This window comes from Papilio machaon, chromosome 4, assembly GCF_912999745.1.
Source record: "Papilio machaon chromosome 4, ilPapMach1.1, whole genome shotgun sequence".
NCBI lineage: Eukaryota > Metazoa > Arthropoda > Insecta > Lepidoptera > Papilionidae > Papilio > Papilio machaon.
This window is the reverse complement of record NC_059989.1, coordinates 8,684,587-8,710,878: the sequence shown is the minus strand read 5'-3', so window position 1 is coordinate 8,710,878 and position 26,292 is coordinate 8,684,587. Positions and strand designations below refer to the sequence as shown.

Here is a 26,292-nt window from a genome sequence, read left to right as displayed (position 1 = left end):
TATTGCTTTGTTGTAAAACTTTATTATATTGATAATTGTTTATATGTTGACTTTAGTGATAATGTAAAATATATTGCACTATAAAGCGGTTAATTACCCAGTTTGTTTGCAAACTTAAAGCTTAGGTATTTGAAAACATAATTTTATATATAAGTAAATATACAACTGGGATAAGTATATGCTTGGATTTTATACTACTTGGGATTCTTGAAACATAAAAATATCGGGGTTTCCATGAAATTTAACTTATTTAGTCCAGTAAATTATGAACCCTTTTCTTCAATTTACTTGAATTACCGTCGATACCAAAAATGAACTAAATTCTAGTATTGAGGTCTTTAGGTGGAAGAATATACTAAATTAAAGATATACTAAACTAAAAAAAAAACGTTTTACATACAGTCTACTATTGTAGACTTGTCTACTGTTGGGGGAACGATGCGTAATTCAGCTAGGTTCAATATGATATCTTGCTAACCTGTCGATGGCCTGCCAGAACCAGACGATGACGGGATGGTCGTCATGGTAACCGCCGCGGTATTCAGTGTTGTCGCGCCAGTCGGCCACGTCCAGCTCGGGCGCGCCCGCTATCACCAGCTCCAACTCCCGCGCGTCGAACGCTCCCACCAGCCGAGGGTCTACCACCTGGAATTGATCCTGCGCTTTACAATCTGACTTGAGAAATCTAACAGCAGTTGTAGATCTAAATTGATTCTTATTATCCTGCAAATAAAAACTTTTTTTTATAACCTGTGGTTCACAAAATTATTTCTTATTTTTATGTGGAATTAGCTTTTGCCCGCGACTCCGACCGCGCGGAATTAAAAAAAAACTTAATTAGCAGCCAATGTGTTCTTCCAGACTATGTTCTACATCTGTGCCAAATTTTATCAAGATGTGTAGCCGTTCCGTAGATAACTTCAAGCAAACATCTATCCATCCATCCATCTAAACATTTGCATTTATAATATTAGTAAGATTAAATATTTAAATGAACATAACTTTATTACGCGAATGTGTCATTGAAATTATACTTTTTTATCGCTTTTATTTTCCTGTGGTTATTAGTTCCTGTAGTATCTACTAATTATACCTAATGTAGAGCAAAGATGAGTTCATAACGTAAAAACGCCGGCTCCACAAGTTCTGAGATCGAGTAGAAATAGTATATGTACTGAAGTATTAAATATCAACAAATTGTAAAATACATTTTAAGTATGTGACGCCCACGGTGTTTATGAGCGTTAGTTCGAACTAGGTCTCGTAAAATTCCCACATTTGTGCCAAAAATTGTTGCGTCTTTTTACAATGTTTACGTTTTCTCACTTTGAAAGGTTTCTCTTTATTTTTAACACGAGTGTACTGTCGATGCAAAACAAGCTCTTAATTAGTCGTAAAGAAGAAAATAATGCGTGACGAAGTAAATTGTTCAATAACAATGATTTGTCAATAAAATAATTACTTGGCTTGCTGCACGTACACTTCTGATGAAATATTCATACGTGACAAAATCGATACTGGCTATTTATAATTTTTATCACAAACGCATAGTAAATGAAGGTATTCGGTATCGCTTCTTCTGCAGCTATAAGTGAGGTTTAATTAAAAAGTTATCTTTTGAACCGAAGTATTATTAACACATGTACAAACGCACATTACAATATTCCTTTCAATATCTTTAAAAAACCGATTTTATGTTCTTGTAGAAGTAATACGAATAGAATATCACGGTAACTTCTCTGCCTATGCTTAATAACATTCGCATTAATATTAGAAAGAAGTAAGAAGTGTATTTAGTACCTCGTGGAAGCCTCTAACGAGCCACTCTGTCTGCGCGGCGACACCTCGCTGCACGCGCCAGCGCACGACGCGCTCGAGGTACTCGTGCTTGTTGCGCGCAGTGACCGGCAACTCGCGACCACCCGGCTTCAGCTCTCGCTCCAGCACTCGCCCGTCCGCCAGCCGCTCAGACACCGCGAACGTCAGCTCCAACGACGACACACAGCGAGCGCTCTGACCCACACCAACATATACACTACTTATGTCACCCTCGTAGTGACAATATCCTTACATTACAGAACACTAACAAGTTTAGGATCATGAATATGCATAAATATCAACTAAACAGTACATGAACAAAATCATTAGTATTTTTTTTCGGGATTATTAAGAGACTCGGTGCATAGTTTTTAACCATATTAACAAAGTAAACTATTATTGTAATTTGAACTACAATTTCAACCTTTTTAATATTGAAATTTAGCAATGCATCAATCAAGCTTTACCTGTAACCATCGCAATGAGGCGGCGAACTGCGCGTCCAATGCGTCAACGTCTTCCAGCGCGGGCGGCAGTCGCAGCAGCGCTCGGTACAGCGCGCGCGTGAACCACGCCTCCAGTAGATAGCCGTGTACCAGCGCCAGACCCAGCACGCGCCCCGAGAACCTGAACCTACAGCAACGACATCATAATATAAATATTGGCGTACAATAATTTAGGTACTAAGTAGAATTACCACTTCATTAATACTGAAATTTATTGCTGTATACAATTTTTCATTGTACAATCAAAAGTTTAAAGGCTTCAGCTACTGTAATGATGTTTGCTACTGTATTAGGATCTACTGATGGCTTGCAATTCTTGCGAATTTACGAATATTACAAAATTAAAAGAGGATTACAATATTTTACATCGGTATAGTAATGTAAGAAGATTCTATAGCGTTGTATCGCACGTCAGAGTAGCAACAATATATAATTACAAATGACAAACAAGACAAAAAAACTATGCTTTCAACTGTGTTGCGAGGGAGTTGTTACCTTTTGTACGAAACTCGATCTGTGTAACTTGATATTCGAGAAACGAGCACCTAGTAAGGGACTTTGATTGACTTGAAGAGTATGAAAAAGTTTTTTCTCCTTTTATTCGATTTGGTTATTCGTATGTTTTAAAGTCTTGGCATATTCGTTTACAATTTTAAACCAGATAGGAGAGGAGCGCATATATCACAAATATGTCGAATACTTAATTTTGAAGAACTAGTTACGAAAAAAAAAATTTCACAATACAAATAGATTGCTTTTTTATTTCATATGATCACAATTATGCGATGGAATGGACCTTAGCAATTCAGTACGTATTTAATTTTACGAATATTTTTCATAAATTAAATAGCAATTTACACGAATTGAACAAATGCTATTAATTTTTTTATAGATATTTCAACAGTGAAATCCTACTGTAAACGTAATTTCATTGTAATTGAATTCATCGCACGTTTCTCTATTGACATTGTATCGGAAGTTACATTAGCGCGGATACGTCCATTAGTTCGATTACGATTGTGCCATAGACAATAAAAAATATTTTCAACCCAAATCGATATTCGAACATCGAATACAATACAATTACGGCGCACAATCGACGGAAGTAAATGCATTAGGAATGACAATTTAATGTATGTGTACAACCGAACTAAACGAATGTCCGTATCATTGATTAAAAGAAGGGTAACATTGTAACATGTGCAAGACGCGACGCGACCGCGAAGTCTTCGGATTAAACACTCGCCCTGAAGATGGACCCCCGAAGGGTCCGAAACTAGTCGGTGCCGCCACCGGACGATCAAAACGTGAGTTAAGCCGTTTCTTAATTAATTAATTTTGATGTCTCACGAAAGTTTAAACAATTTAATTGTAACTGGCAACATAAAGTTTATTTGTTTAACGAAAGTTCAACGTTGCTTTTGAAACTTTCGGTTATATTAATAAAAAGAACATAAAATATACAGGACAAACATATAATAAATTTATTAGTTTAATAATTCAAGTTTTTGAGAGAATAATTGGTGTTTTCAAAAATAGAATCATTACAAATTATCGTGGGTTTAGTACGTGAAATTATCACAGAATGTTATTTTAATGACTTTTAGCTGACATATTTTGCCTGCCGGTATGCCATTCGCATGTGACACGTTTCCGTGTTGCATTGCAGACCTCCCCTATCAATACTAATTGCAACACGGCAACACATTGATTACACGCCATTGTTAAAAAATAATATGTGTTTATTTTAAAACATTCGTGAGCTACCTTCGAGCATAGAGTGAAAATTTTCTAATGTTAGAGGACGAAGTTTATGCCATAGACATTTTTATAACTTCGCGTTGACATTAATCTGACATGGACGTTATTTTTATAGATTTAGGATGGTATTTCTTTCATTAATAACGTTAACATTTCTCGTTCTTTTCGTTATTATAACATACTGTAAGTTAACTAATTTTTTACAAAATATTTCACTTTACTATCATTAATTACTGATTTTTTGCTTATATACATTGTTTTATTACATTACAGACTTTTAGGCGTGAAAAATGATTACTAACCACTCCTGATGATTGTCAACAAATGCAGACATGGGCGAAACGTGGACCGTATATGTGTCGTTTGCTGAGTACTCGAATAGTCCGTAGTAGGGGTTAAAAAGCTCTCTTGACAGAAGGAAGAAGAACTCCCGGCTGGGTCCGCCGTAGTCGAGGCCTTCCTCGCCGTCCCACAGCACGCACAGCTTGCCTTTCTGCAACTCCTTCTTGCCGCACGACATGATGCGCCGGAACGCATCTTCTAAAAGATGCTCGCGACGAATGTGCAGCCTGGAATTTTGTTATGGAAAATATTGTACTTAGCATAAGATTATATCGGTGATCATCAGACATGAAAATTGCTACTAAGGGTACTTTGAAGAGGGGTACGCCCTTCATTCAACATGGGGTTACGGATTTTTAGAGCATGTACGTAAATGTCTGACATGCGTTGATATTGCAATAAAAAGCGCTTTGAATATTTTCCTATATTCATACTTTATTCCATTTATTATAGTTTCTAATTCTTGTAAAGACTAGCAAGTTATACATATAGATGATAGAGGAGACTTACTTGAGTTTTCCGGGCCCTTGTCCGTATCCTTTGGTTTCCAACTTGCGGTAGAAGGCGCGCAACTTGGCCTCAAAGTCGCGGCGCTGCGGGGCGGGCGCGCGGGTACAGCGCGCTGCGGCCGGCGATGCTGCTGGCGACCCGCAGCTCCCGCACCCGCCGCACCCCCCGCAAACCCCCGCCGGCACGTAGCTCATTATCTCCTGCTCGAACAGACTGAAACAAGAATATTGCCTACTTCAAGAACAGCGCATGAACTTTTAAAGATTTTGTCTGACAATTTCGGACTTTGAATTACATAGAAATTTGGGCCTGAACTTTATTGGCAACTTTTACGAGCGGAGTCAATGATTTAGTGGCAAACGTTCACTCATAAATCATCTTTGTACAGGTATAATTATGACGTCGCGAGACAGAGTATTTTCTATGAGTTTACAGCACGTATTCGTAGCAAAATCAATAAATTGAAATGAATGTATAATCACTCACTCAGGGCTACCTGTCTGGAGGTCTGAATGGATTTAATTAACTCAAATGGTTTCGATTGTGCTACGTGACATTTATTCGATAGTTAAAAAAAACATGCTATGTTCAAACCCGTAATTTTGTTTATGCCTTAAGTAAGTATTGTCTTGCAAAAATAAATACAATGGAATTAATCATTTAATGCTTATGTAATTCCCTCGCTTTTTTATTTTTATGCATATGAGTCCAACAACAAAATATCATGCAATTCACTTAGTTTACTACTTAATACTCGTATCGCGGAAAAACTGCTACACAACGGCAATTCTAGTCAAAACAAACTTGAAAAAACCTTAAATTTTTCGACTGAGTTCTATCATTATGCACTTTTTTACTTAATTCTCGAAGTTACCACGTACTTGCTACGTCCTCTAATTAAAAACAATAATACCATAACGAAGGAAGGAAATGGTATCAAGATTAAAATTTGTTTATGTTTTTTTATCGCCAGCATCTAATTTCGCAATAAAACCTCTTTTCGGATAACCTTACGCCCAATAAAACCGAGTGTAAAAGTGAAGTTCCCTAATTACTAGAGCGTGGGCTTTTAAAATTAATCTGATTTCTTTTGTAGTGTAAAACTATGTTATAAAATAAATGTTTAAACATTATGTTATTGTGTAGATTTATTTTAAATTCGCGGTTTAAAGGTTATTAAAAACAAAATGGACCAGCATGATCAAATGAGGTTTTGTACCGATTTATATAATTAATGTAACTGTATCAATGTTATTTACTTTTAATTACATTTAATCGATTATTACTCGATTGAAATTGGAATGGGGTGTTGTTGCGCACGACTTTTTTATAAGATGCCAATTACATCGTAATGACGATGTTAAGATTCATTATTTGATATTGAAGATAAATACTGTAATATTAAGAATTCATTCAATTAAATGATATAACAGTTTTTAATATTTCAAAACATAAAAGCTTTGTAGCTCGCCAAATTATAACAAAGTCAATATTCCAGTTCAATTCCTTGGAGAGCTAGTCTGAAATATTTTATAAAAATATACAATTTCTCTATGGTCTGTAATATCTAATATATAAAATTCTCGTGTCACAGTTTTCGTCACCGTACTCCTCCGAAACGGCTTGACCGATTCTCATGAAATTTTGTGAGCATATTCAGTAGGTCTGAGAATCGGCCAACATCTATTTTTCATTTTTTTTTTAAATGCGCGCGGACGGAGTCGCGGGCGACAGCTAGTTTCTGTTTAAAAATGTGAATACAGGATTTACTTCACATATATTACTACAAAAAATATTTAATAGAATCTTAATGATTTGTGAAATGTTTATTTTGACGTGTAATTAGTGTTATTTATAGACCAGCAGCGGCGGCGGCGACGGAGTAATGTCTTGTACAGATGTGGGAACTGGGACAGTGCACGCGCCGGAGGAAGCCAATTGTTTTGTAATTTGAATTAAAGCTTCATATTGATTATTATATCTATCGTGTAGACAAAAGTTGGTATAAATTATATGGATCTATTTTATCAACTTCATAACGGCTGGAGGAGTTTGGTTATTACGCAGGTTACTTATCCAGATTTTTTGTTAATTCCACGCGGATATAGAAGAAAGTCGGATAGTACACGTATCCACAATTGTAGTTACACGTGTTATTTTTTTACAATCTTGTGTAAGAAGAAAAAGTGAAGTGTAATAATGGCAAAACGGCCACAACAAAATAAACCGTTAAACATTTACCTGGATGCTAGGCGGGTGCGGTATACGCTGATAAAGAGACCGCCTGCTCTAGGATTACTCGTATTTTAAGGTCTATGGTTTTTAAGAGAGTACACAGAAAGAGTATAACAATAAATAATGTTCGATTTTTTAATTTCAACGAGAAAATTCAAAAACACTATTATGTAAGTCCAGAGTAACTTTATTAGTGGTATGAAGTTCCGATGACATTATTAAGAATCAGCATCACCTTGTAATCATCGGTATAATTGATAATATTCATATATTCTATCAACCTGCACATATCTGAGAAGAAATTCAATGATATGTGTGAAGTCAACCAACCCGCACTTGGCCAGCGTGGTTGACTATGGCCTAGTCACCCCTAACTTGGGGTAGGCTCCGAGCCCCTCGGTGGGGACGTATAGTGAGCTGATGATGATGATGATGATGATGATATATTCTATGAATATAATGGTATTTTTTATAACATCATCAAATTTCAAACAATCACATTGAATATTATGAGTCAATACATGGTTATTTTAATTGTTCAACATCTGTTCAAATTACATTATCAAAGTATGAAATTACTAGTCCAAGTTTGCAGATTTTTTTACATATTTTAATAAGTTTACGTTACGTATAAATCAATCTTAAACTACAAACAGTATTGTAATCGTAAGCTAGACAAAAGTGAGGGAGGAAGTCATCGGTCACGGCGCGTGGCGGCGCGCGTCGTAAGACCGGCACAGTGGGATTGACCCCCAGTTAGACATAGCTATTATGTTAGTTTTAATGTTTAAAATTTACTTGATATAAGTTCTCAGAACATCAGAGTCTGTATAGATTAAGATTACATGAAGATATCATATGTTAGCTAGAATATGATAACGGTCATCAGTTCAATTAGATGATCAAGTAAAACGGTTCCAAAAATAGAAATTGAAAAAGGTACTTTAGGGACACTCACATGTCACTCACAAAAACGATAAAATGCATTTTGCAATAGATTTTCACATACAAAAAACCCCCGTCAATCTTATATTGTAAGGTATGTATGTGTGTTTATCATAGCTAGATCTGTAGTGTTAAAGCCCAACGGCAGAGGCCGTTAAAAGAGAGAGAGCTAAAACGAGATGATACCGTAGGCATTCTCGGCAGTGATTACACGGCATCCGGCGTTGTTGCAGCATACATCATCTGCCGAGGCCGAGGCCCGAACTTAATGAACGTCGGTCTCGGAGGCATTCCCTAGGGGCGTGAGCACGCGCTCCGCTCACCTGCCTGCCATACAGGGTTCACGCAAACACAAATTTAATCAAAAAATTAAAACTATCCGTAAAATATTCCTGTATGTATAATGACTATCGCAGATTTTATATCCTTTAACCATTAATATTTTTATTTCACCTTATGATACAAGATAGTCTTCTCTAAAATGTTAAACATATGAATGTTTAATTCCCTAAATAGAATAATTAATATATAGTAATATTATAAAGAAAAAGATGTGATTGTATGGATTGTTTTCTCCGAAACTACTGAACCAATAAATTCTTTTACTGTAGAAAAGCTACAATATCTCCGAGTCACATAGGCTATATTTATTACAAGTTTTTTTGGTTAAATAATAAAATTACTAATTAATATTGTCTGTATTAACTGACGTGACAGCCCTGAGAGACGGTTAACTTTGGGTTAAGAACAGGTGTGCGAACGAACTCCGAAACTCATCGCTTGATCTGATAGGTGGTAAGATAACGCTGAATAATAACAACCTTTACTCAGTGTTGTCTGTTGACACTGTCATCTTGTGTCAGAACAATAAAACCTACCATAACATGTGCTAAAATATAAAACGTATAATGTGTCCTATATACGCATGTTGCGTAAATGTTCTACTGGTTACTTAAACGGGTTAAGCTGTTAAAGTAACTGTTAAATTTAAGTGTTGTTTGAGTGTTGAATAAACAAAAATAGTCTTAATATTTCATAAGCATGTCTGTAACCTTCATTTTTGTTAAAAGATTTACACATAAACAATAGAAAAACGATAAAATTAAATAAATGAGGTCAACAAACGTAACAAGAGATCTAATACTCCCAGTTTGTTTGTTTGTTGTATATCGATTAGTTCAAAGTCTTGAATGGCCGAGTTACTCCATGTTTATTAGTTAATCGCTTAATTATAAATAATAAGAGTACACATGATAATAGTTGAAAAAGAGAGGTAATATACTTTTAGGTCACTAATAATGACAAAAACACTTGAGATGACTATCTTTCTTGTAAACACTTCGAACATAACATTTCTATTTTGTTAACAGATTTCCTTTCATGAATCCGTGATGTATTTAAATGAAACATGTTTCGAACAAAATTTTTATATCCTTAATTTTATATAAAGCATTTGAACAAATAAAAGATACATTTATCACAAAACAAATTCATAAAATGTACGAGTAAAGATAACTTAATAACAATATTGACTGAAGTTATTGTTTAGTTACTTACAATATCTGTGTAGTATGTATTTTACGTCTTTTGTTCAAATTATTTACATTAAAAGTTATAAAACAATAGCAAAAAATGTTTTTAAATATCTTTTCATTAATTAATTTTGAATATAGATTCTAGAATTGTTCTGTGGTATGTACAATGTGCATTTATCAGTTACTATGATCGCAATGTATAGTTGTCATTCGGTTTCCGAGACACAAAATCCACGTTTAAAATATATTTTTATTTATGTTTTGTCAAAAATAATTGACAGGAATGATCATATGTCTAAGAAGGCAACGGCCAGTGCTTCAAGTTATAATGTTTAATGAAAATTCACAGCTATATGCATACAGTGTAATGACACTTGGTCTATTATGAAAGAGTATCAGAGCGTAGTCCAGTTCGTAAAACTGGATTTAACACACCGTGGCTAAGATGTAAAGTTAAGACGGAAACTGTTCAGCTGAACGTATCACATATAATTTGGAATAATATAATAGTAAATAGTAGATAAAAAACAACTTGAGAGGTGTCAAGGGACACCCGGATGGAACGAAGTTCCTTTCGATTAATTAGTGAAGGAACCAATGTTTATTCTATGAATAAAAAACTTAAGTCTTCACAAGAAGTACATTTTATTTCTATGAATTTTCGTTATATATTGTCACGTCGTTGCCATGGTGAAGTAACGCTCATTCGTCGTTAACATACTTACTATAGCAAAAAGTGTCGTGACAACTTTTCGTAAGAATTTTTTCCGTCTAGCCCCCTTTCACAACGCGCGATAAGGAACTTCGTTCCAAAATTAACATACTTTCAATTATCAAAGTCGTACATCAGGAATGTTGTAATATGTCTGATTTATGTGCAACAATCACATATTCCCGTGAGCAATGATTAGAGGATACGTGAACATAATCAAAGGTAATGAGCCAGCCTTGCCTCGGGCGCAAGTCAATGGATCCACAACGAAAGCGGATTTGAACATTAGCTAAGAAATATTTAAAAAAAAAGTCAAAAAGAGGTGTAGTTTTAATAAGTGTCCAACCAGCCAGCATTAGGTATATTATGTTTTACGAATTTTTATGTAAGAATTATTTTATAAGATTTTATGATTATCTGCCGCTTTCTTATAGCTATTTGTGGTATAAATAATCTATAAAAAAAAGGAGTTGTGTTAGATACACTATTTATAACTCAAGAATGGCTAAACCGATTTGTCTGAAAATTGGTGGTGGCTTTTTATCCCGTTTCTTTTTTTAATCCCGGGACGGAATCGCGGGCAAAAGATAGTAACCTATTCATCGAAATTTAATGATTGCTAAGGGAAAGTCTAAGGGTGTTCTATCAAAGTGTGCAAGATAAGATTTATAATGGAATTTATTTAAAAAAAATCAATTCGAGTAATTTGAAACCATTTTACGGTACTAATATCAAGTTGCCTTCAACACCGTTATTAAGGTCCCGGGACCTTGAAAAGTATCGTATTCCTTCGTGGAATCGTTCATCTGCCCACAAAAAACTATTGTCAAACATTCGTAGTGACAAAAACATTAGTAAACAATAGAATTTCTACTCCATTTTATACTTGAATTATGGTAGAGATAATAGTAAAGTAACCGTCACCTAGATTTATTTCTATGGTAATAATTATAATTGCGTTGTAAATAAAACATTAAAATATAATTACATCTTACTAATATTATAAATGCGAATGTTTAGATGGATAGATGTTTGTTTGAAGGTATCTCTAGAACGGCTCAACGGATCTTGATGAAATTTGGCACAGATGTAGAACATAGTCTGGAAAAACACGTAGGCTATTTATTAAATTTTTTATTATTTCGCGCGGACAGAGCCTCGTGCAAAGCTAGTACCTAATCAAATTAAACTATGATCTTGAACATTATTATTTTGTCAAAAATTCACGTTGCCATTAAAATGTTGAATATTAGAAATTTTTTGACATTATAATAGTAATTAATAAAATGTAATTGTGTGTTGTTTCTGTCCAGCTATACAGGTGTTTAGAAATGAATAGATTGTTGTTATAATAATGTGCATATCGTTTGCCCGAAGGAGACGACATTGGGCCGACCTCAGCAGTAATGGCCGCGGTACGTGTTCAATATAACGCCAAATTACTTCCTAAAATGAATGACTGCACTATACCTACTACAAGAAAACAAAAGCATGCATTGTTATTTGATACACCTTGGCGCCAAACGACAGTTCAATTTTGAACGAGTTTCAACTCCATTCGTTAAAGTCTTTATAGTCAAAAAAATATATATATTAAAAGAGGAAATCATGAATAATAATTTCTAATTTTGTTTTATAGTTAAAAATGAGCGATTATTTGCCGGAAGTTCTATTAAAAAGAACGTTTAGTAACTTCAAAGGGTTATTTTGACTTATAGTCTTATTTTTTCTATTAGCTCTTCCCGTTCAGCTTCTTCGTATGGAATTCCTTTTCATTTTTGTTACACAGAAAAACTTTATTTTATTGTTTACATTGCGTGAAACTGTCAATTGCAAATGCTCGAATGACAACAAATGCAATTTGCCATTGGCTTGCAATATTTGTCCTTTTCTTGCACGACAATTTTTTTCAATTTACTCACCTCCTAAGTTTAATAGCGTTAAAATATACTAAAGCATTTCGTAAGTATAGGGCTTTTTATTACAAAAATGTGCCGTGATTGCTACTATCATGCGTTACAAAGAAATGTGTGTTAACGCTTTATGACTATACCTACTCTATTATCTACTAAGATTCTATGAGTTAGAGAGTAGTCAAAAATAGGTGATTATACGAATCTTATCGATCCCATAGGATTTTATCATTTAGTGTATGTAGTAACAAAGCGGAATACAATAAATAACAAAATAATTCCATTATCTTGTAACCGCAGGTCTCAATAAACTTGCGTCGGCCTTCAAGTTAAATAATTAACTAACAGAACACTATATTGTACAATAAACAATTGCAATTATCTTTGAACTACATAGTTTATACAAAGTAGATGTAATGTCTGGTAAAAAGGAAATAAAAACGTAATTTTTTTCGCCACCAGAATTTTCTGGAACATTGTACTTTTTGAATAATTTTTGAAATATTACTGGCCAAAACTCAAATAGATAAAAAAAATCCAACTAAAATTCTCTCCGTATAAATATAACAAAATTCAAGTTTAATATTATTTTATATATAAAATTTCCATGTCACAATGTCAGTTACCATACTCCTCCGAAACGGCTTGCCCGATTCTCATGAAATTTTGTGAGCATATTGAGTAGGTCTGAGAATCGGCCAACATCTATTTTTCATACCCCTATTAAGTTTTTTTTAATTGCGCGCGGACGGAGTCGCGGGCGACAGCTAGTTATAAATAAATATCTTAAGTAAAGATTTAAAAAACAATAGTTTGTCGATAGCAAATGATGTCATTATTTCATTATTACTATTCTAAGAAAATTTCTACTAACGGCTATCATTGTGCAGTTTTTACATTGGATAACCTTGCTCTCGTGCATCTTATAAAACCTGTTGGTTATCTTAATCTTTTTAAGCATTTAACTTACTTAATTTTACACTGCATTAGTCTCAAACTCTACTATTATGGATCCATTAATTAAACTTTTCGTAGTATTTTATAAATTGAAATTTAAGAATAGCCTGCTTGGACTATATTATACATCATTTATCATAAACATTGGTTTGAGGCGTTCGTTAAATTAAACCATTACATTAGCTCGCAAAAAAATTAAATTTCGTTGTAAACTTAAAACAAAATCCATCTAAACTATCGCATTTATAATACAGTCAAAACCGTTTATGGCGACATCGTTTAGAACAACATACCGGTTAAAATGACCAAAATCAAAGGTCCTGGCTGAATGTTATATGACCGCTTTATCGAAAACATTGGTTTTTACGACATTGCTTACTACGACATACCGCATTAAGCGACCACATTTGGTTAATGTTTTCGGAGAATTATATCTGTAGAACGACCGGCTCAGCTGTATTGTAAACAATTTGAATAGGTAACAGTATCCACATCTGGCACAGTATAATAGTCAATGGCTATTATCGTAAAAGTAAACAAAGTTTAGGGTCTTTTGTAATTCTTAGAAACAAAGCAAATGCATGCCGTAGCCTCAAGGCCCGCTTCGTCATATCTCTTTAGTCAGTTTGTTGTTAGTGCGAAAATGAACAGGAAGACTCGGAAGAACAATTTACAGTGCCAACTTTGATTGACGGTCTTAATGCTGTTAGTGTATTACGAAAGATTGTTCTTTTTAATGAAGATTTCCACATGCAGGGAAATTGTGACGATACGCTGATTAAAATCCAACGTGAGTTACAAAATGTGTATGCACGACAGAAGTGTTTCAAACAAACTAAAATTACAGATTTTATGCATACAAAAATGATGGAAAAATGATATTGTCCTTTTATATTTTATACGTTTGTATTGAAGTAAACAAAATGCGGTTTAATTTCCTACATGAATATACATAATTTTCCTATTAATACCTGTCACCGGTTGTTACAACTATCGGTTTTTACGACTCAATATGAGTAGTCCCTTCGATGTCGTTATAACAGATTTTGACTGTATTAATAAGATTTTAAACAATTTATTATGAAATAATTGTCTTTAGTTACCATTTAAAGATTTTAACAAGTAAAAATTTAGATAAGTCATGCTTTACTGAATTTACATTCTAACTTGGTCATAGTAAACAAAATTTTCTTTACGAAAATATGAAATAATAGGCGTGAAGTTACTGCCAAGGTTCGTGTAAATTATCATACGTTAACAAACACCACGGCTATGGAAACAAAACGTCATGCCAATTAGGATGTTACGAAGGATTTCCGGCGGCCGCGGAACAGACAGATCTTATTATGTATGCAATTCAATTGTGTGATACAACTGCGTGTAATTAAAATCACAAATACACTAACGCCATCTATGGATTTTTTTTTACGAAGATTTGAGGTTATGTTTTCGAAATACATATCAAATCAATGCTCATGCGATAAAGGTTCGGAAAGTTTGTGTGGATTTGTCTAGAAATAATAAATACAATTTTTAACAATCTTATTAATATAAATGCGAATGTTTAGATGGATGGATGTTTGTTGCAATGTAACTCTAGAACGGCTGCATACTCGTTGAAATTTGGCACAGATGTAGAACATAGTCTGGAAGAACACATAGGCTACTTATTAAATTTTTATTTAATTCTGCGCGGACGGAGTCGCGGGCGTCAGCTACTAATAATACATTTGTTAAATGTCGTGATATATGATATTTTTAGGCAATATATTTTAAAAGCGCATGGATAAACTTGTTTATTAATATAGATTGGTTCTTTTATACGCACATGTTCCCACAACTAGTTACAATTACAACAACACAAAAACAAGTTGACTCCATGTTACTATAGTAGTTAATACAGCATTAATTAAGATCGTTTTACATACGCCGTCTGTCTGACAGGAAGTGGTGACAATGGTGCGAGGGCACAATGACAGGGCATGGGCCGGCAAACCCCAACTGACACACACCAGTTAATTACACCATTCCCCCTAAATTACGAACGATATAATATTCAAGTTGATTGTTTTATTACAATTTAATTTTGTAACTAATAAAGCAAGGCCTAACATATTTGTAAGAGCTTCTCTAAACCTTAACCTTACTTAGATAATATAAAAGTAAAAAAAAAAAAAAATATAGTGACATAAAAAATGTGCCATCTTCACTAAAATGCGAAATGGTCTTAATAATTACTTTATCGCATTACTAAGCGTGTCAGTATGTCTGTCAGTAGAAATTATTAAATAATCTCCCAAACTCTCAATACATTCTTCGTTCGCTGAGATAACAAAAGGTCATGTTTTGTTATGATATGAGATCAAAGTATCTACGACTTTAATTTCTAAGAGTGTTCTTGTTTTACTTCAAACAAAATAAACCAAACTTCCACGAAATAGTTTATTGATTTGTTCAGTGGTTATAGTGTACTATTAAAAGAAAATAAAACAAAAAAAAACATGGCAAAAACTATAAGAAATTTATAAGTGAAGAAACAAGAAGTATAACATCGAAGTGTTAAAGATAGAGGAAGGTCAACGACCGATTGCGACCACTCCCGCTCATAAAACAATTGAATGACTAAAGCCCATACCGTGTTGGTCACTTACTATCATTGTGTGATACATACGCTTTCAAATATTATAGGAATTAAACATTATGGCAGCTCGTCGTTAGATACAAACATATTTTTTCAAAGGTCCCATGAATGCAATGCGAAGACCGTTTTGACACCTGGTGTTAGGCCTCTGAGATTGAGGGAAGCTCCGCGCATGTTTGTCCACAACGTACCTTTACGATACTTCGAGCCGCTATTAAGTATGGTTATATTGTACTGCATATAACGTGTCTCCAGGACAGATGAATTTAAATCTTTCCGTTATTCAGATCAATTTAGATAATTCCGGAACGGTTCAACGGATCTTGATGAAATTTGGCACAGATGTAGAACATAGTCTGTAAGAACACATAGGCTAATTATTAAGTTTTTTAATGCCGCGCGGACGGACTCGCGGGCGACAGCTAATACTAGATAAGTACAATTATAACGAGTTTTATGATGCATTATGATTACGTAAGATAGCAAGGAATGATTCACTTGTCTTATAGAAAAATACTATAGCAACAAACATGAAATGAAGCAAAATATCGAAAATATTAAAGGCTAAAACACAAGTAATTTGGCTAATAAACAAAGCTTTACAGCTAATGGTAGAAATACAATATTAAATATAGATTAAAGTTCAATCTTATTATCAGCAGGTTTACTTTCATTTTCAAACAAATCCATTCCTGTCTTCTGGCCAGTAACAACTAAATCCTTTTAAAATAAAACAAGAAATTCTCTACTCCCTTTTCCCACTGATCTAGTCTTTTTTATTATAAAAAAAGTTCATTGAACAGTGAAACAAAAATAGAAATACCTTTGCGTGTGGGAAAATTTATTTAGATATTAAAAAAGTAGATGTAACCAAAGACAGTGTAAGTCAGTGCAAGCGGTTTGCAGTACGTAGAATGTAATTAAACGTGCTGTTGCGGTCTGAAATGCTATAAATGTGACAGGACCTGTCCGAGGTTCTTAACGTACGGGGTATACGAGTACAAGCTCCCAGCTCCTGGTTATGCCAGATTGTAACGAAGTGAGCGTTAGTGTGATTTCAACGATATCCGATTATCATTAGCGCTGTGTTTGACATATTCCGATTAGTTTGAAGGTTTTGTTTTTGTTTAAGAAATCGAACAAACTTGACGATAAAATTGATGGTTTATTAGGCGATTAAGATGTAATGAACTAAACTCGAAAAATTAGTTATTTCATATATTATTTTTAGGCCTAACAAAGATAACATAGTTTTGATACAATTTAAATGTTCCAGAATGTTATATAACTAAACTCCAAAGTTTTGAATAAGCTTGTAAAGTGAAATTAGACGGAACTGTGAGTGCGTACAAAATTACCGTATCTAAAGACAACGGGCCTGCGCGGGCGCAATGATTGTGTACGCACGTCGCACAACTCCATATTTGAATGAAATCAGACCATTCATACTAGGATAAAATCAAACTTTTGAAGCTAGCCAGTATTTATCTTTACCTTTTACTTTAAAAAAAAATGTGAGCCGTCATGGGACGCCTGGCAGATGTGAAACATCGTGTGTGTGCAAGTAATATGCATAAAATATTAAATATTATAATTAAATAAATAATGATAATGACAATAATGATGATAATGATTATAATAAAAATAATATATATGTATACCTTAGTATAGCGTGGCGACCCGTCGCCACGGCAAGCGTCGCCACGCCAACAATTCGGTTTACAAGTGATCCTATAGATGTTTCACATCAAAAACATTTTATGTAGTAAAATGAACATTGAAATATAACACCATTACTTCAAAATCGATTTATGGATAGCGTGTTACTTGAATGTCAATCGTATCGATTTTTTAATCGTTGAAATATAATACACAGTCAGTACTTAAAAGATATAACTATCTCAGTTTTTACTATAAGAATGAGGGAGACGGTGAATCAGTTACAAGGACGTTTGTCGTTTTAACGGAACTGTTGTTTTTAGAATGAAAAAATATCATATATCATTTATTGAAGGACAATTAAGTATTTTTATGGCTGGATTGTAAACATACATGTGTTTAAAACATACACAGAACATTAATAACTTGACATTTTACGTTGAAATTCTTCTATTTTGTAGAAATAGCTTCCATTTTGTTGTCAAATGTCAAAGCATCCGTTTACTGCAACGGGACTGCTCCCGGCAGACGAATGGTGGGCGCACAAAGGGTTGATATTTCCAAGAAACTTCTACTTTCGCCTACACAAGTGAAACCCACGTTTAGGGATTAAAACATTGGGGTGTATAGACCACCTTATGTCTTTGTTAGATGCTCCATTGTATTTATAGGAATTGTTTACTATTTAAAGAAAAAAAAAATTATGTCAAAAAATTACTATACAATTTTTAGTTTCCATTTGGCTCCAATCATATAAATCTTTGTCTATTACTTATAATACGGTCTACAAAATAGTGTTTACCGCGAGTTGTAATCGTCCACCTGGATATAGAATCTAGGTAAAGTAGTAGCCTAAATGTAGATACTAGTATCTCTACAATAGTAACTAAAGGCTATATTTCGCCACGCCAAGAAACCATTACCGCCATGATTTGTTACTGTTATATGTCCATTGCTATTGAATTATCGAATATTATAAACGGCGTATCGTATTTATGCCTTTAAAGCGCAGTTAGTTCCTATCTTAGAGTTTAGAGTAATTTAAACAATATTATCTAGACTGTTTCATTGAAATCGTTTGTGTAACACTCAATCGTTTATTTTCTTAATAATTTAATTGGAATACAATTACTAAAAATAATAAAGTGAGATTTATAACACTAATAATCAAAAGGTTTTATTTATAAAGTTTACTCGTGTTAAATATAATTATTTTTAACAAAACGAAAAGTTAATAATAAACAAATGTCTATTTTTCTCGCATTAAAATAAAATTAAATCCATAGATTGTGAATTGATTCCGTATATAAAAAAGTGAATTAGTATTGTCTATGATTCGCATGTCATTTTGACAAGTACACACGCGGAGGTTGGCGCCATTACGCAAGCGTTCCTATTCGCACGTCAGTAGTGCGGTGCGGGCTTTCGACCGCTCTCGTAACCTAATCGTCCGCGATCACGGCACAATTTGTATCTGAGTACAATGCCATTCAATCTTTACTAAAGCTTGTAATTTCTTAGAGACGTTGTGCAGAACAATATTAGAAGTATAACTGGTACAAGGAATGGGATGGGCACATCCTTGCAAGCGCTTCCCTCCACCGGTAGTGAACTTGGCAGCCGCGATCATGCGGTGGCAGTTGATTACGAGCTGCTGTAAAGTTTGAATCTTATAATACCTCCATTTATTTCGTCTCTCTTTCCGACTCACACACATGCCTAATGTCTTCAAAGAGATTATGCAAAAATTACAACACATTCTGTAGCCATACATTTTCGTCTCGTTTTCAAATTCGTAACAATGGAACGGACTTTAATTTACGTTTTAATTAATGTAACACTCTCACGTTTTAAATGCAGAGAAAGTCATGATTTTGATACGTCTGTGTTAACACGAACACATGATTTGTAGTTTCACTTACTTCAATTGATTTAAAAATATGTAACAATTTTAGGACGTCGCATGTTATTTATAACGTCCCATTATTTATTAAATGGTAAAAAACTTTTTTGGAAGCTATTCCACCTTCCTGATCACGCAATGTTATACTGACTTAAATTAGTTTATATTTGAGTCAGACGGACACAGGTAGAAAATTTGATTAAAAAGTTTAGAGCCTACATTAGAGGTAACTAGTATTGATCAGTTGAATATTTTAAGAACAGTACTCGCTTAATTCTATTAATAATTGACCCCTAACTATCAAAGTGTGGTGAACTTCACAAACTAGGTCAACGGTTTGGAATTATTATTAACTTGTACGTTAGAATAGAATTCCGTATAAGAATTAATAATACCATTTTTTTTTTTAATTAGACAAAATGCATAACCACCAAGGAAAAGCTAGTTATTTATTTATGAAGTATATTTTTAATCACTGTTTATAGATTGAATAATATAATTTTTTATGCGATCGTAACTTTTTTATTATATATTTTTACTCAACAGTAATATCTTTGTCGTTTAATATTTTCAATTTGTAGTCTTGATACTTCATTAAATTGATACAATAAAATTTTATATACTTATATTATTACAATGATAACAAAAAACAATGTATATTTATTGGTTAAGAAACGTATTAGTACAATCAAAGTATAACTTTTTTTTTATATTTTAAAGAAAGATAAAATGTACAATATACTAAAGTACCACAATTACTAGGTCAGGAGTTCATTCATTTTATTTGCCTGGAATTGCTCGGGACTGGATGAAAAGAGTTTTTAGATATATTTATATAGTAAAAGATATAGAATATAGTTACAATATGTAACTCAAGTGCTAAAAAAACATTAACAAATCATTTTTTAGTTTTCGCGGTAGATTTGAACCAGGGACTTGTTGTTGTCCCTTTCTATTCTTTTTAATATTTTTTCGTGGTTAACAAAAGTTGAATATACATTTTTATAATAACTTACAGACTGAAAACGACGCCGAAAGTCTTCGATATAACTCCCATGGTCTTCTTCCAACCCTTAATGAACTGGCGCCGGCGCGCCCCACGGGACGGCCGGGCCTCGAACTCCGTGTAACAGTTAATCTTGGAGATTCCTCCAAAATTTCGTAAAACTCATCACTTTCAATAAACACACGTAAAGTTACGAAAAAAAAAACAAAAGAAAATATTTATAACATAAATATTTTTTACTTTTATTGTCACTGTTAACTGCAAATAATTAATTTCGTTTTAAAAGTCGAATTTTAAATCGTAATTATTCCCGCGTATATCTAATTCGCCGGCATACGTCCAACCGCTATCGCATCACGATCGGCACTGACGCGCGTAGAGCTACGCCGCTACGGGGGTGGGCGTAACTTTAAGCTCGCATTCAAAAATCAACCACAGTTCACTCGTTCCGGTCACAGATTGGCTATTTGTAATCAGTGATCCGTCTCATCACTGTGTTCCGGGACTTAATTAAAAGATATTTTTAATGTTATTATTCAAAGGAATTAGATACTATTATGACAGATACATTTTGAGATCGAGACAAGGACTAAAATTATGAAATTTATTATATCAAATGATATTAATTATTAATACCGTCCGTATTACGGACACCGGTGACTGACGAGTATTTATGCGTAGATATATGAATGTAGAAGAAGCGAGATTGGTTTGCCTTACAAATGAGTCAAATTGAGGACCGTGATTCTCGGCTTACCCCTCTGGATTGTGGGTGTGAGTTATATTCCTGATGTTCAGCTGATGTATATGAAAATAAATAATCAAAAAAAGTAAATTTCGTTAGATCTCAATCTATGGATTCATTTTTATGTTACAATATTTGCGAGTGACTTTTTCCAAATTATAAAACCTTAACCGATTTTATAAGAAGCAATATAATTGATAATATTAGAGATTGATCATTTTATTATAAATTCAAAACTTTAAGGAATCGCATGTAGCATGCGACATTATCTCGCATTGTGTTACATGTCGAGATTGGACCCCGAGGGCATCGCGTGCCGCATGGTCAGGGTGCCATTGTACCACTGCCAGATGTCAACGCTCTTCGTTCTCAAATGACTTCAATGGTTACATTTAAAAATTACAACTTATAAAACTGTTTACGTATGTATGTGTTCTTAATTTGTGAAGACATTCACCACCAAAAATACCTAAAATAGTATTGAATTGTATTGTAACAAAATTGACTAGAAAATTAAAGGATTGTTATATATCGAATAGCTTAATGGTTAAGGGTACGGACAATCTATAAAGTGATTGTAAGTTCTTACCTCACCTTTCGGATAATAATTTTCCTATTTAATCAAAACAAATACGACAAAGAAATCTTTTATGGATATAATAATCTAGGAGGGAAAATTTTAAACCGACATTTTAATTAAAAAAAAAACTCACGAACAGTGACATTAAATAATCCACTCTATAATTAGTACAACAAAGCATCTAATAGCTTGAAAAGGATGCAGTCATCACAAATTATTGCATACATAAATACTTATTAGGTAGTGCAGTGACAATGACTGGGGCAAGTGACGTCGCGGTGACTCACAGTCTTTACCTGCCTCACTGTGACCTACACACAATTGTATGCACATTATTATCTAAATATTAATCTTTACATAAACCATTTGATAATACTATAATTTTAGTATATACTTATAGATAAGCAACCAAACATGACGTTAAATTTTGTTCTTATAGTAGAAGGTATTGACGTCCAGTCGGCTTGCCAGTGAATCTCTACCATTAGAGCACTCCACGATGGTCGAAAACGTCGGAGACCAAGGACTTATAGGTTGATATGACACTCTATTTAGTTAATTATTTAGTTTATAGAAGGTGGGAAACGAGCAAGCAGCTACCTAATATCGCTAGAATAGTAAAGTGAGAACGACCCATGCACTTTAGCAAAATGCTAAAGTTGCAGATGCGTTGACTACCTTAATTTAAATAAAAATAATTTCAATATCTATTTATTATATGATTTTCATTTTTATTATAGAAAATCTATATATATAAAAGAAAGTTGTGTTAGTTACACTATTTATAACTCAAGAACAGCTGAATCGATTTGACTGAAAATTGGTGGGCAGGTAGCTTAGAACCAGGAAACGGACATAGGATAATTTTTACCCCGTTTTCTATTTTTTATTCCGCGCGGACGGAGTCGCGGGTAAAAGCTAGCTTGGAATATTTTTATATATTTGTTAGTTCGTATCCATAATTTGATTTCTTACCGAGTTTTCCTATAACTATCAGACAATTAAGGTGTTAAATAATAAAGCAATTACAGACATCATTACACCATCGTAATTAAATCTCTCCAATTTAAGTATTTATTCTTATATTCCAACAATAGGCTATTATTCGAGGCTTGATATTCTCGCGTGCGGATGATGAACAATGCAAAAACACGAAAACATCCAAGAATACTAAAGAAATATGATACTATCTAGAAATAATAAAAAGCAACCTACTATATTACGTAGAGGTCAGAACTTTGTCTACAGTAAAATTCTTTTCAGTTTATAGTAAAGTTTTGAAGTATTTTTGACAATGCCTTGATGCGTAAAAAACTGAAATATCTTTAAAAATGACGAGACTAATGAAGTGGCCAGTCTGTGTTTTAGGAAAGACCTTAAATTAGAGCAGTTTAGAAGACAATTATCATTATCAGCACCATCTATAAAGGTTATCCTTTTCATCCTTATTACTTCACAGCCTTATATGTCCGTGTCTAGTATAGCACGTACTCTGTGGTATCTAATAGCTTAAATAACAGCTCATTTATATGCTGCTTGAACAACCATCACTGCAGTACACTTCTCATAGTCGCATTTTTAGTAAACATCAAGGTTTGTATACTAAGACTGCGTAAAACTAGCTGTCGCCCGCGACTTCGTCCGTGGAATTATCAAAACTGAGTTAGTAACTTTTTCCGGATTATAATCTAATGTTTGTCCTAAGTTTCATTAAGATCCGTTTAGCAGTTTTCTAGTAACATGGCAACAAACATTCATACATGCATCTAATTTTTTGTATTTATATTCGTAAAATTATATCAGTATCCTCAGGCGATTGATTTTAGTGGTTCATGTAACAGATGGTAGAGTTACATGAACACACAAATAGCTTATAATGATTCAAAATTCGTTTCTAAACACTAGATATAAAGGCGTGTACACACGTGCGTTATATCGTGACCTAAATCTTGAAAGGATTCGAGACTACTGCGCAGATACGGGACCCCTATGGCTATGGCCTAATTGTATTTTATTTAAGAAAAACACGTGTATAAAAAATGATCGCAACATGTTACGACGAAGGGGAGAAGACAAATGACACAAAAGACAAAGGAGAAAAATATGCACATTATTTGGCTACATTAAAACTCTACAAGATTGGATAACGCCAAATATATATGTTATTTTACTGAATCAACATTTAATTGTTATACGAAAAACACTAAATAAAACTAAGCATAAAATTATATAAAAAATTAAATAATTAATATTTTTTGTTATTAAAACAGCGCCCGATGTGTCATAACTGATATTATTAACCACATTGATTGGCCACATGTTACACCGAAGTGTAATATTTTGACAAACATGTAAATAAAAAGTTAAAGTGAAAGTGGGAGCTACCAAAATGGACAATATATCCACTATTTAGTAAACTAGTGTTTGGCGCTCGTCTGTCACAATAAGGTCAACCCATTTACAATCTTAATGAAGTAGACAAGAATAATTGATAACTACTGAAAGCCGAATATGGAACTAGTAGTTTGGGCTAGCGATATCCGAGGTCGATCAAGTACGTATTGTGATTTTTATTTGTTTGTATTCATAAAGATAATATTGTATGCCTTAGAAGAACTCAAATGAATTAACAATAACCCTAATTAGAAATGAATAGCTTAATGGCCCGTCCATTTTTAAATCCTATTGATAGATTTGTTTACTTAGTTTACTTGAATACTTTATTATTATGTTGCAACTGTATCAGTATGTAAATGTAAAAAGAGCAACAGCCAATAACTTACTTTTACAATAAAATTATTGCAAAAAAAAAATCTAAAATTTTGCTGCGACGGTGTGAGTAGCAGTCCAAATTCGAATGCACGTAATGCAAACATGCAATGTCGCCTTGCTTTGGGCCTTGATTATTATAACAGTTTTACACAGCACATGAGTCATGCCGTCACGCACCAATTGCTAGGGCTGTAACAGATAGGGCACTGTTTACACTCCCGAAATGTGCAGAAAACTTATCATCGTTCATCTTATTCCATTTGAAAGAAATGGATACCAATAAAGGCGTTGCCAAGCGATGAGCTTAATTCGATGTTGGGTAGTAATTTTTTTTTTAATTTAAAGAGAACGCTTATCAAAATGGTCCAATTCTCTCTATACTGACAAGTAGTTTTAATGTTATCTATGAGGAATTATAGCGTTTGTAGGCATTTTAGTTTTGCAGTAGTTTATATATTACCCTCTCCCCCGCCTAATATGCTTTAGTACAGGTGTCATATCAATTAATTACTTCTTTTGTTTCAGTTAATGTATACAAAGTTTTAATTTGTAATACAAAGTTGGGAATAACAGTACATAATGTGTAAGTACTGACTAATACTTAATCTTGACTCACATTTTTAATTGCATTTTGTAGCAATAAATTCTTCAAAAATAATTAAACTTTCGTATTTTTTGTTTCTTTATTAAGGATTTCTATTTCAAACTAAAACATATTGTCTATCTCTCTCATGAGTTTTAAAAAAAATGAGATACCATATATGTACCTATTTCTCATCTGTTAAAACCTAGGATAAACTATACACCGTGCACTTTGATATACTTGCTAATATAAAATCGTGTTATTTATTTTAACATCGTAAAATTACTCCTAGAATGTAAGTTTAACGACATAAACGCGAGACCTTGAAAAATCTAGTAAACGTTGATGGTTCGCCATCAGGAAGTGAGGTAGTTGAAAAAAACGCGCGACACACGTTAATACCATCGTTAGAGTAACTGTAAAGGAAGGATTTACATCGCTGACTACATTCATACAAACCTGAAGCGTAACGAGCAGGTACTGTTGCGAACTGCCTACTGTCATTCTTGTCACAGGATTGACAATGTCTGTGAGTACACACTGTTCCCATATAGCAAGGTCAAGTTTCAACATTTTTTGGTCAGCTCAAGTTTCATGAATTAAAGTTTTGTATTTTGCAGGATTTTATCTTATAATTATGACGTAAAATAAGGTCGGACAAAAAGTAAACTGAGATAAAAAAATTACGCAAAGTAATCACAGCTTTTAAACCACTGTATGAAATTTTTGAAACGATTTTGTCGAACTGTCACAATTTCTTTTTACAATAATTGTAAAGGACTAACTCTTAACACAGAAACAAAAAAAAGGTTGGTGAAATAATTAAATACAAAATTGTTTTATTATTCGAAAAGTTTTGTCAATTGGTTGCCGCTTTTTGGACTTTTACTTTCTCCAAAACAAAGGGTTATAAGCTAACTGATCTTTCAAGGCTAAAACTTTGTGTAGTGTCCTTCAAAAGCGATACATCTTGAGAAAAGGTTTAGCATAAATTGTTGGTTTTGTTGTTGTTCTACTGCCATTGTGTAAGCCTCACGTCTTTACAATCCTCCGCGGTACGCTTTTTACTACAAAATTTACCTTTTAAACACAATTCCACAACAATAAAAGTAACAGTGGACTATAAACCTCAACTTTTCCGTAAGTAATAATTATTAATTTCGATTTAA

At 33.6% G+C, this 26,292-nt stretch overlaps 1 protein-coding gene across 3 annotated transcripts in view; it reads right to left on the bottom strand.

Moving 5' to 3' along the window:
- The window catches only part of LOC106720732 (E3 ubiquitin-protein ligase HECW2), an 86,351-nt gene that overhangs the window by 1,100 nt on the left and 58,959 nt on the right, over positions 1-26,292 (bottom strand). For 2 of the 3 annotated variants that reach the window (XM_045677787.1, XM_045677788.1), the window contains 5 exons: positions 4,938-5,150; positions 4,388-4,654; positions 2,286-2,451; positions 1,801-2,013; positions 479-645 (listed from right to left, as the gene is read on the bottom strand). In XM_045677787.1, the coding sequence (XP_045533743.1) occupies positions 479-645; positions 1,801-2,013; positions 2,286-2,451; positions 4,388-4,654; positions 4,938-5,150 (1,026 nt within the window). Of the gene's footprint in view, positions 1-478; positions 646-1,800; positions 2,014-2,285; positions 2,452-4,387; positions 4,655-4,937; positions 5,151-20,453; positions 20,648-26,292 lie in introns of those variants that run through there. The other variant, XM_045677789.1, reaches the window with a different exon arrangement.